We start from the raw sequence: 12191 nt of genomic DNA on the forward strand, positions 1-12191 counted from the left end.
AAGGCAATGGCAAACCAGTCTGCCAAGAAACCATCATGATGCTTGCACCAGAAGACTTTACCTTACCATATGGGTGGAGTTTAGGTTTGTGAAATATGCAACGCCTAAACTGCGCGTATTTGGTCCTTCTTGCATTTTTTGCACACATATTCACTGCGTTTAAAGTGTGCAAAAAAAAAAAAATGCAAGAAGGTCTCATAGACTTTTTCCACTTCACGTGTAATTATGCAGTGAATACGCATGATATGGGTGTACATATGCATATTCACTGCGTAACAAAGCACACGGGCGATTGCGATTTTGCTGCGAGAAAATTGTGGCAGAATCACATTTTTTTTTCCCACTCAATTTATGAGCGTCAGCGCTGCTTTTTCTTGTAAAATCATTGCTGTGGCTCGGGAATTTCTTAGTGAAAGTCAATAAAATCGCATTGCAACATAAGTTTATTGCGCTGTGATAAAAAAGAGGCTCCATAAGGAAACATGGGAGATAAAAAATATCGCACGTCGCAGAAAGATAGAGCATGCTGCGATTTTTTTTATCTCTTAACATCACATCAGTGAAAACATCACAGATGGGAAGGAAACCAGTGAAAATCATAGGTTTTATAATCTACTTTTTTACTGACTAACGCATCAGGCGAAAATCACACGGTTTTCTTGCCCGTGTGAAACCGCCTTTACGCAATCCTGTTTTTTAATGGCAATTTCAGTCTGTAATATGGACCAATATAGGACATGTTGTGATTTCTTTCACACACATATAATCTGTATTAGGCTACCTACACGCAGGCAAGCGCGAACTCGGCCTGATATTGCGTTCGCCAGCGTGTGCTTTCAGGCAGATAAAGGGCGTTTTTCTATCAAAATCACCTCCCATCACTTCTCTGATATTCCGATGCTGCGGCGCTTGTTTCACGCGTCGGTGGATCGGCAAGTATTTGTCATTGATTTCAATGGGAAGCATCACATCGCACTCGCTTGTACAGCGCACGGCATGCAATGTTTGGCTGTCCCATTGGAAACAATGGGCGATGTGTTCCAAGGGACGTCAAAAAATACGACGTGCTGCGATTTTTTTTACCTCGCAGCATCGCTTATGACTCGCCAAAAGAATATTCATATCTGCGCAATTTTTGTGCATCGTGCAGCACACAAATCTCAGGTGAGATTCACGTTCATGGGAATGTAGCCTTATGTGCATAAAAAACACGGGCGTAACAGAGAACACCAGTGTGGATATAAAAAGCCCTTTGAAGGCAACCATAATGCTGATGTGCCTTCAGGGAAAGTGTCTGCGCCCCCCATGACAGAGCATTCAGCCCCTCAGGCTACAGCCTGCACTTCACAGAAAGTGCACGTCAACCAACCCTCTACAGGATGCGTCATGCACGGCCTAACCTTTGACATCCTCACAAGTGCCAATCATCCATTAGCTCAAAGATGATTGGTAGTTCTTAGCGAAAGACCCGCCTCCGAGACGCCCGCCCTCCAACACTGCCAGCGTCGCTCTTGCATACACTAGTTCCGCCTTCCAAAGCCCTATTCATTAGTTGATTGGACAGAACGTCTGCCTGTCTCCTGGAGGTCGCCAGTGATTGGTGGAGAGCTGCGGTTTCCAGGTGTCGCGTTAGGTTGCGTTACCACGTCAGTGAAGTTTCCAGGGAAGACTGGAGCCGGCTTCTCGGTTGGCCCGTGTGGTGGACGTGGCGCTGGTCACTGGCGGCTCTGTGCTTGTAGCTGGTACTCGGTGCCAACCTACTACCCTGCGAGCCCGTGGGGATGTACTGCGGCTACAGCGGCTGAATGTGAAGCTAACGTCACCGCCGCTGTCTAGGCCGCCATTTTGGATTCGGGGTCAGCCCCACTGACAGGTAATAGTGAGGACACTGGGTGGGATGTAGTAGTGTGAGAGGTGTGCTGGGACATGGCAGGGGGTGTGTGGGGTAATGGCCGCTTCCTGGGGTGTATAGCACAATGCCCTGCGCCGTGGCAAAGAAATATCCACACCGCCAGCCGCTTTCTGCTCCGCTTCTAATTCCTTAAAGGAATTCTCCACCCTTATCTTCTTCTCACCCCGGACTCTCTGAGGTCATCGCTAATGTCGTAACGTGTTCAGGCGAAACTGCAACAAATGTAACTAAACTTGGCACAAGCGGTGCTGCTTATTCCATCCGGTGGAAGGGGTTAAATTCATTACTTCACACCGGCTGCTCGGAGTGCGATCTTGTATAGCGGAGCTTATTTGCTTGTCGTTCTGCTAGGCAAGATCCTTCAGAGCAGCCGGTATGTCTGTGTGTGAATGAATTTAACCCCTTCCACCAGCCGCAGTTTTAGGATTGAGGCTCAGCGGCTCTAAACGTGCTGGGGGATTTAATTATTGGAGCACTCAGGGGGGTCCTATTACTACATATAGATATCTAGGGGGTCCTGATACTAAGTGGGGCCACATACAGCACAGGCCGGGCTCACATGCCTGTTAGTGTAAGGCGTTTTCACACGGGTGACCCAATCCCACGATGCGACAGCGCTACCAATCACATATATGTGAGCCCAGGCTTTCCAATGGGCTCCTTCACATTAGCGATGCTTTGTAGGCTGCTACAGTGCAAGAGTACACAATAACGGCGTGCTCTATAGACGATGTGGGATGTTTTGTTTCTCCATGGAGCTTTCATCTGTGTTGCATCAAATAAAGTCGTGGTTTTCGTGCGGTGCAACTTTTACAGTAGGAAGTCCCACAGTTTGTCCCTAAAATAAGGCCTGGCTGCACAAAAAAAAAAAAATCTATACTTCACCCAACAGCTGCTGTCCGCTCCATCGCTCTTGTCCGCAGAGTTCTGCCAGTGCTTCCTGGTCAGGGGGTTCAAAAACCCCGCCTCCAGGGAGCGCTGGCTCTGATTGGTTCTCGAACGCTGAGGCTCAGCCAATCACAGGCATTCAATGCGGAGGAGAAATACAGCAGAGGAGACAGCGCTTGTAATGTATTGTGTTTTTTTTTTTTTTAATGCAGCCAGGGCTTATTTTTGGGGTAAGGCTTGTATTTCATGCCCCCCTGAGAATCCTGGCAAAAGAGTGCTACAAAGTCGTGTGAAATCAATGGGCTCTACTCCTACGTATTGCACAGGCACCATCTAACCTAAGGGCAGCCCTGGGCCAATGACTTGGCACGTTACACACAGTATTTATGTGAATAACTGTATTTTCGTGCCGCACGGGTCCAGGCCGCTATATTACAAATTGCTTTTATAGGGGAGGATACGGAGGTCCCATACAGCGGCACGTGTTACGCTGCACCTGATGTCTCTTACATAAGACCTTGGGTTACTGCTGGGGATGCTAAGGCTTTGTTCACACAGTGAAATCCACCATGTGGCTTCCGGCTGTAAGTCTGCAGCTATTCTGAGCAGACCCCACTGACTATAATGGGGTCCACCTGGATTCCGTCTGTAAAACCATGGCAGAAATCTCTGGCAATTCTGCTGCGCCTTTAGGCTGGGTTCCCAGGGGACGTATTCTCGGCGGAAATCTTGCAGTTTTGCCACAGCGAAAAACCGCAAGATTTCCGACAGGAAAGCGCAGCTTAAAAATTCGCAGCACTTAGCTGTGGGTTTTGCAGCGGCTTGGCGGCCGACTCCCCCATAAAAAGGAGCGCGGCTGCAACGGGGAAAAAAATAGACATGCTGCAGCCATGGAATCCCCGCCGCAGCGCCAGCTAATGACGGATTGGCCGTCCCGTGTGGATGAGATTTTGGACAAATCTCGTCCACATGGCTGGCTAATCCCAGAATTGGTGTCCGCAAGGGGATTTGCCGCAGAGAAATTCCGGATGGACATTCTGCGGCAAATCTGCCCTGCGTGAACCCAGGCTTACAGGTGGAATCTGTGTGGGAAATGCCGTGGCCTATTTCCCCCTCCCATGTAAAGGTAGCCTAAGGCCACATTCATATGTGCCCGGAGCCTCTGATGCAGATTCTCTATAGGCTTTCAGACACTGTGCTATTTAGTCTGGCAAGATGGCAGCTAGACGGACCCGTTGATGGTCACTGAGGTCCGTTCAGTACCGCTTGTGATTGTATCCAGCAGAGGAAGGGGTTTTGTTTTCCTGCTCCTACAATGAAGCAGGAAAGAGAAAAACGTGAACTGAAAACCGAACGCAGATGTGAATGAGTCCTTACACCAGAATGGCTTTGTAGGAGCGCTCCAGGTGGAAGTGATGCACTCTGTTACACCGACTGCAGGCTGGAGGGGCGCAGGGAGTCAAGAGAAAACCCCTGCATTATGCTCTGCCCCTCAAGATCAGCGCTGGATCATAAAGACCCCCATACACCTTTTAAGAAAGGTTGGCTAGCAGCATCAAACTATGTAATGTGTATGGGGGCCTCCTGACTCTCCTCCGACGTCAGGATTATGTATGTCACATCTGAGCGTCCAGTCCTTTTGTTTTACTTGGAGATAAGCGGCTGTTAAGGTGCTTATCATTTGGATTTGCGTGATCCAGCGAGAATCTGAATGATGATCATTCAGTGTAAATACATGCACCATTGGAAACCTATGCCTGCTGAGCGTGCGTGCGTATGGAGAAGTTGTGTGTCAGCCCAGCGATCGTTTGGCCTAAGGCTATGGACGATGTATGGGCACCTTAAGGAAGCGGTCACACGTAGCCGATTTTCCACACTGAAATGGTCACGACTTGGTTTGGATTTTGACATGAATCCACAGCGGATTTCACCCCTACAATTGAATGCACTAAATTCGTCTGGATTTGCGTCAAATCTGTATTAGATGGTGCAGATACTTCTTTTATGGAAAATCCCTGGCGTATCCATCATGTGTGAACATACCTTAATACAGTGTGTTCTGCCTGCAGTGGTCCTTATAGGCTCTGGTGCCGATCCAGTAAATAACTCTATACTGTAGTGAGAGGAGGCGGGATGGGGCAGGGCTAAGTTCTGGGAATTAGCTCCGCCCAGTCCCTCCTCTCCTCATTGAAAATAGTGCAGGGGGTGGAGAGGAGGCAGAGAGCGGGCGGGAACTCAGAGCACTGCTCCCGGCTCTTCCAGCCTCCCCCCCCCCTGCAGAGAGAGATGCCGTATATCGGCTGGGCGTGAAAACCCAGCCGATATACTGTCGTCTGAATGCACCCTTAGATAGGGGAATTTCACGGGTCAAATTCTGCAGTATTTCTGCATGAAAAACAGAGTCAAAATCTGCACTATTGGTGCGGCCTTTGACTTGAAATCAGCTGTGTTCCCGCAGTTGATTTCGGAAGATACAGCGCACATCTCCGAGGTCTTCAGCTGTCAGCGCACTCCTTCACCCGGTACCCAGCAGCGCTGCGCTCACTAGGGGTCACCAGGTAAGGAAAGAGCACTGACAGACGACGAGTTCGGAGGTGTGCGCTGTATCATTTGAAATCGGCTGTGGGTGCGCAACTGATTTGCAGTCGAAATCCGCCCCAATGGTATTTTGATTCTATATTTTGTATGCAAAGCTTTGAGCGGAATTCCCGTTGCGTACGTTCTGCAGCATCTCCACCCCGTGTAAACCTACTCTCAGGGTTGGAATCTGCTCATGAAATTCCACGTTGAATTCTGCCACATGAACATACTCAAACGCCACGTCACACATGCGCTTTTTACAGTGATTGCTATGGCGTTTTGAACGCCGCGGTAATCGCTGTACAACACTCCCATTAATTTCAATATGGACTTGCAGACCTGCACTTTATTTTCGAGGGCTGTCTGCTCTGTTTTGGCGCTTTTAACGCACATCTTTACCTATCACAATGAGGTGTGTTTAACCCCTTAGTGATGGCGTTTTTTTGCTTTTTTCCATTTTTGTTTTTTCCTCCTGCCTTAAAAAAAAAACAAAAAAAAAAATCGTAACTCCTTTATTTATCCATCGACGTCGCTGTATGGGGGCTATTTTTTTGCAGGACGAGTTGTATTTTTCAATGGTACGATTTATTGTAGCTTATAATGTATAATGCATCCTGTTTCCACGGAACTTTATTCTATGGGTCAGTACGATTACTACTTATATAGTTTTTTTTTTGCTGTACTACTTGTATTTTTTTCAAAGATATTACATTTTTTAAAATTATTTTCTGTCTCCATTTTCTGCGCACAATAACTTTTTTATTTTTCCGTCGACTGTTATGTTAGGGCTCATTTTGTGCGGTACGTCCTGTTGTTTCAGTTGGTACCAGTTTTGAATACAAACGACTTTTTGATCGCTTTTTATTACATTTTTTTCTTGAAGATAGGATGACCAAAAAAGTGCATTTTTGGCATTCTTTATTTTTTATTTTTTTCGGACGTCGTTTACCATGTGGGGTAAATAATGCATTATTTTGATAGATTGGACTTTTACGGACGCAGCGATACCATACACGTATTTTTGCTTTATTTAGATTCTTTTATTGCAAATATGGCAAAAGGGTTTTTGTTTTAAACTTTTTAAAAAAATTATTAATAAAATGTTATTGTTTTTATATTTACCCTTTTTTTTGAAGGCTGGGTTCACACAGGGCGGATTTGCCACGGTTTTGCCGTGCAGAATTTCGCCGCGGGAAATTCGCCCGCGGCCGCTAATCTCGGGATTAGCCAGCCATGTGGACGAGATTTCTGAGAAATCTCGTCCACACGGGACGGCCAATCCGCTCCGGTAAGTCCAGCTGAAACCATGGCTGCGGCCGCCGCAGCCACGGTTGCAGAATATGCAGCATGTCCATTCTTTTTTTCATTCCGCTACGGCCGCGCTCTCCTATATGGGAGCGCCAGCCGCAGCGAAAGAGCGAGCGGCCGGGCCGCTTCAAAGCCACCGCGCGCGGTTCTCCCGGCAGAAATCTCGTGGTTTTTGCTGCGGCCAAACCGCAAGATTTCCGACGGGAATCCGCCCTGTGTGAACCCAGCCTAAGCCCCCCTGTAGGACAACAACCAGCGATACTTTGATCGCTCCTGCAGTATGATGTAATGCCATAGCATTACATCATGCTGCATTCTGACAGGCAGCCTACCAAGCCACCCCACGGGGATGGCTTGATGGGCAGTCTGCCAAGACAGCCATGGGGCCTCTCAGAAGGCCCCCGGCTTCCATGACACCTTCACGGCTCCCCCGATCTCACCGCGGGGAGGCCGTACAGTACCCCCGAACATCGGTCATGCCGCTGTCAGAATTGACAGCGGCATTTAAAGGGTTAATAGCAGAGATCGGGCCGTGCGACTGATTGCAGCTATTGTCCACGAGTGTCAGCTGTAATAAACAGCTGACTCCTGCACTGTATGGAGGGAGATAGCGGCGCTATCTCCCTCCATACACATCCTGCAATGGCAGGATGTAAAAAGACTATGGGGTTAAAAAGCACTGTCGAATGCAGTAAAAAAAACGCTGATAAAAATCACGACCATTTTGATTGCGGCGTTTTGCCGATGCTGTATGTGACAGTGACCTAAAGCCCTTCTCGCACATGCATTCAGAAAATGCCGCTCATAATCCATGGAGCGTTGTATCGCAATTAGCGCGGCGCCTCGCTCATCGTGGAAAAAAGAGGCTGATCTGAGAGCGGCCTTAAAGGGCCTTTCAATGGGGCCTCGGAGACCAGTGCTCAAATGTGGGCTTTCTAACGCCGCGATTTCCAAGCACTGTCTGTTCTATTCTTCTGCATTTTTTTTAACTGCACCTTATCACCCATCACAATGATGGGGTTCGTTAAAAAGCGCTGTCAAACGCTGTACCATGTGCTCAAAATCGCCGTAAAATGCTGCGGTTTGGAGCAGCGTTTATTTGAACGCATGTGTAAGAGGGGCCTTGGCGTACGTGAATATACCCTCGCACCAAGCAACAGATTTATTCGCATGGTTGCGATTTTGTCCCAACTTTTAACAGAACGGCGGCACACCTCTGCACTGCGCTCAAGAAGTAGGAGACAAATTTGAAAGTGCAAATAGCCTTCCGTACGGTGAGGGCAGGCGTGTAGGTGTCATTGTAGCCTCTTCTCTGGTGGTTTTTTGCCTATTGGTAGTTTGCTGAGGGTAGAACCTGTTCCTATCAGACGTGGAAAGGCCATTGTGCAGAATGCCACAGGATTCTGTGTGGCACTGCATGATCTCCTGCACTTGGCTCTACCCAATCATACAGGCTGTAACTTACAGCTAACACAATAGGTAATGTATTTACAAAGCTGTATCTGCCCCTTGATGGTACCAGTGATGGCGACGTCAGTGCCTCAGCGATACGGTGGAAGACGAGTCCAAGCCCTTCCTCAGCCTGCTGGTGCCTAGTCAGTATGTCAGCACAGTCACTGCTATAATGTAGGCAGGCAGACGGTATCACTAGTGTCCATCAGGCCTCTCCAGGAAGAGGATCTGCAGACCTGGACGTATTTTTATTTAGCACGTCCCGCAGTGGTTTTATATCTACATGGGGGTCCAGAACCGCCGGTCATCTGGGGGACCAGACAGTCGCTTTAAATGTGAGTGTGCATTTTAAAGCTCTCCTCTAACACATCAGCCAGTCGGCGCGCCGTTGTTTGTGCGTGGCTCTTTATCTATAAATATTTTCATTGTTTTCTTCTGGAAAACATTTTTGACAAATTTGTTTTAGTTTTCTTCTCTAAATGTCTGCGATAATTTTGTGATTTCTCCTGTGCTTTAATCAGTTGTGTTTGGGCAGATGGTTCTCCCATGTGGACGCCACCTGCGCTTTATAACTGAAATCCTTGTGTTATTGGCTTATTGTTTGTTCCTTTTTTTGCCACAATTTTAATGGTTTTCTGTGTTTTCTCACGGCTAGCTAAATATTTGCCCGGAATTATTGAGCATCAGGTGTAGCGCCGTGCTGGCAGTGTGTCTGGTTACTCAAGCATCTGCTCATGTGCGAATCGCGGGGCTCAAGTCATTGATGTTACGTTTTTTTTTCTTTTTTTTTAGAACTGTTAAAATGGTGGATAAAAATATCTACATCGTTCAAGGGGAAATCGGCATCATTGTTGGAGCCATAAAGCGCAACGCACGATGGAGCATGCACACTCCTCTGGTAAGATCTCGCAGATTGTGGCTTCTGGCTACTGATCAGACTTGACTATTGTAACGTATAGCTGTGGTGCCAAAAAGAAGCCCTTTCATGGTATATGTCTGCTAATTTATGTTAAAATCACATGACATGTTGCTAGAGCTTAACATGCCTAATATTTCATTAAAGGGGTTGTCCAGGTATTATGCATTTAAAAAAAAAAACAAAAAAAAACCAAATCTATTAAAAGAATATAAGTAGCGGTACTTGCTTGCCCTGACCCCTGGTGATCCAGTCCTCCAAGTGTTTGTTATGAAAAAGCTGCCAGCTGACTGCTACAACTAGAGATGAGCGAGCATACTCGCTAAGGGCAATTACTCGATCGAGCATTGTCCTTAGCGAGTATCTCCCCGCTCTGGAGACAAGGTTCGGGTGTCGGCGCGGGGGGGAGAGAGAGATCTCCCTGCCCGCCGCCGGCAGCCGAATCTTTGCTCCCGAGCGCGCAGGTACTCGCTAAGGGCAATGCTCGATCGAGCAATTGCCCTTAGCGAGTATGCTCGCTCATCACTAGCTACAACCAATCAGAGGCTGCATTGGTCAGGTTCTGTTCTCCTAAAATCATTCTTCCCAGCATCTAAATAGTGAATGACATGTGACTGTTGGGTTTCTGACTGGCCACAGCGGTCAGGGGGTAGCCGTTCCAAAACACCGGGAGGACCACAGGGCCGCAGTGCTGGATTGCTAGGGGTGAGGATGGGTTTATACTGCTGGTTTATTGTTGTAACTTTTAACCATCCTATGTCCCCCTTATACTTCTCATTTTATATGAGGTTCAATTTTATTGGAGAACAGTTTGATAAAGGTTAAGAGTTTGGGATAAATTTTTAAAATCTTGTATAGCATCCGGACAACCCCTTTAACATCTCACTCTGGTTTCTGATCAATGTTATTGAGGGGGAATGTGCAGGGCATAGAGAAAAACATGTAACTTTCTTCGCTGCCTTGACGACTATTGTTACATGTAAATCTTTGTATACTGCCCTATAGCTACTGGAGGATCCATGCATTGGGGATTCGGCTTTCCTGCTCTGTTTGGGGAGAAGAAAGGGGGAATCTCTGCGGCCGATGGATTCCGTCTCTGGAAGGAACCAAACAGCACCAGGCGGACCCCATTGACTATAATGGGGTCCGCCCCCTTTCCTCCTAGCTGGCTGGCTTTTGGACGGAAGAAAATGCACTTTTTCTTCTAGTCTTTTTAGCCACATCTGTATTGGAGCCTCCAGCCGGAGGTCCCAACACAGATGTAAAACTGGCCTTGGTACCTGGCAATCTCTCATGCACTTGTCCGTTATATGGCGTGACCCAACCGTATCCTTCTGTTCAGCTAGGGCATATGGACGTAATGATGAGGATTAATAGCAAGAGAAGACTCCTAGTCTGTACTTTATATTACATTTGAGTGGGTGCCATGTAAATTCTTCATTTCTTGGGGCCCATTTCACACTACCATGTGCTGTCCGTGTATTTGACGGGCAGTACATGGACCCTTTGTACCCTCTTAGGCTCTTCATGTGTGAATTTTCACACAGCCTGATGGTCTGTGTCACATGCGTGAATCCATGTGCTATCCAATGCAAGTTATCCAACCTTAACGTGTGCCCTTGAAGACCTCCGTCGGAACGATTTTTTTTGCAGTTGATAGTAACACTCTGCTCTTTGAGATGTTATAAAAATGGTATGCGGTGCTACCAAAATTACACCTTTTTATTGTTGCGTATTGCAAGGGACTTTAAAAAGGGGTGTATGTGTCAAATGTCTGTTTGGGGGGCGGTTGCCATGCAGAGTTCCTTGTAAGAATGAAACGCATAGGGTATTTGAGTTTTTTTCATGTAATACACCTGTGGTTGAGTTGTATATACCGTAGTTAGTATAGAATGTCTAGGAAAAGAAGGTCTTGTAAGTCTGGCCAAAAGTGATGCCACTTTGCTGGCCCACCTATTTGTTTGGGTTGCACGGAGCATGAATAAGGGTGCTTAGTAGTGATCTGGCTTCTTGCTAATACTGGCATGGATATGAAGAAGCAGTGCATAATTGGAAAACATGGAGGCAGCTTACCTTTAGGGTTGCTGGGGCTCGTGAACGACTAAACTGCTAACTGGCTTCTTCCGATTCCCGTTTACTGTCGGCAGTGGGGTCCTGTGTGTGCTTGTAGGACTTGGGCTTAGTGTCTATGCAGGGAGTGAAATCGAGTCAGCTGCTGTCATCTCCTAAGGAGGTGACTAGAGATGATGACATGACTGCGCCTCACCTCCTGGGATGTAGCCCAAAGCAACCGGATATTCTTCATGTGCTCAATATTATGATGGATTACATTTGCCCACTTGATTTTCAGATGGCCCTAAAAGTCTGAAGATGTCAGGTAGGCAGGGAACTTCCAAATTCTATTCGGTGATATTGTGGTATGGCCGGTAATGGCTATGTGATAGTTCTTGGAAACCGTGATTTGTGTGATCAGATGTAATCTATATGGGAGTAAGGCAGGTTTCACATCTTTGGGAGAACCTCCGGCTGGAGGTCCCATCACAGCTTCGGCTGCAAATACGGTGCATGCAGTGATTTTTCTTCTGTCCCAAAACCAGGTGGAAAGCGGGCGGACCCCATTACAGTCAGTGGCGCCCGCTTGACGATGATCCGCTCCATCCACAGATGGAACCATTTGGCTGCTGGGATTCCTCTTTCCTGAACGGAGCAGAAAAGCTGAATCTCCAGCGCAGATGTGGAAGCAGTCTTAGAGTTATGGATGCTTTGAGTAAAAAGTATATTCCTGATCACTGGGATGGCATGTGTCTAGCAGTGTGAACAAGGTTGTCCGGTGCAGTGTGGAAGCAGGTAGTCGGTGGTCCTGTCTGTTGTAGTCGGTCTAGGACTGCTTGTTAGGGATTTTTGAGGTCCCGCTATAGTAAGTTGGATGTAGTGTCCGGGTAAGTAAATGACAAGTGTTAGTAGAAGCCCTGGTTAGGGAATGTGGGGAAAAAGATGGCAAGAAGAGTATATTGCTTGTTTGGTTATCATGTCGACTATGCAAAGAAAATGTACTTCTGGGTATGCATGTTTACGTTCTGGGGAATATTGGTATATAACTGCCTTTTACTTAGGCTAACCACACACCTGCCTTAG

The 12191-nt window shown here is 47.2% G+C and overlaps 1 protein-coding gene across 5 annotated transcripts in view; it reads left to right on the plus strand.

Annotated features, from left to right (window-relative positions):
* The first annotated feature begins 1628 nt into the window (after positions 1-1628).
* GBF1 (golgi brefeldin A resistant guanine nucleotide exchange factor 1) overlaps positions 1629-12191 on the plus strand; it is a 149830-nt gene continuing 139267 nt past the window's right edge. For all 5 annotated transcript variants that reach the window (XM_066600528.1, XM_066600530.1, XM_066600529.1 and 2 more), the window contains exons 1-2: positions 1629-1873; positions 8933-9038. In XM_066600528.1, coding sequence (XP_066456625.1) covers positions 8943-9038 — 96 coding nt within the window. In that variant the 5' untranslated portion in view covers positions 1629-1873; positions 8933-8942. The remainder of the gene's footprint in view (positions 1874-8932; positions 9039-12191) is intronic.

The sequence above is a fragment of the Eleutherodactylus coqui genome, chromosome 4 (assembly GCF_035609145.1).
Source record: "Eleutherodactylus coqui strain aEleCoq1 chromosome 4, aEleCoq1.hap1, whole genome shotgun sequence".
Taxonomy (NCBI): Eukaryota; Metazoa; Chordata; class Amphibia; order Anura; family Eleutherodactylidae; genus Eleutherodactylus; species Eleutherodactylus coqui.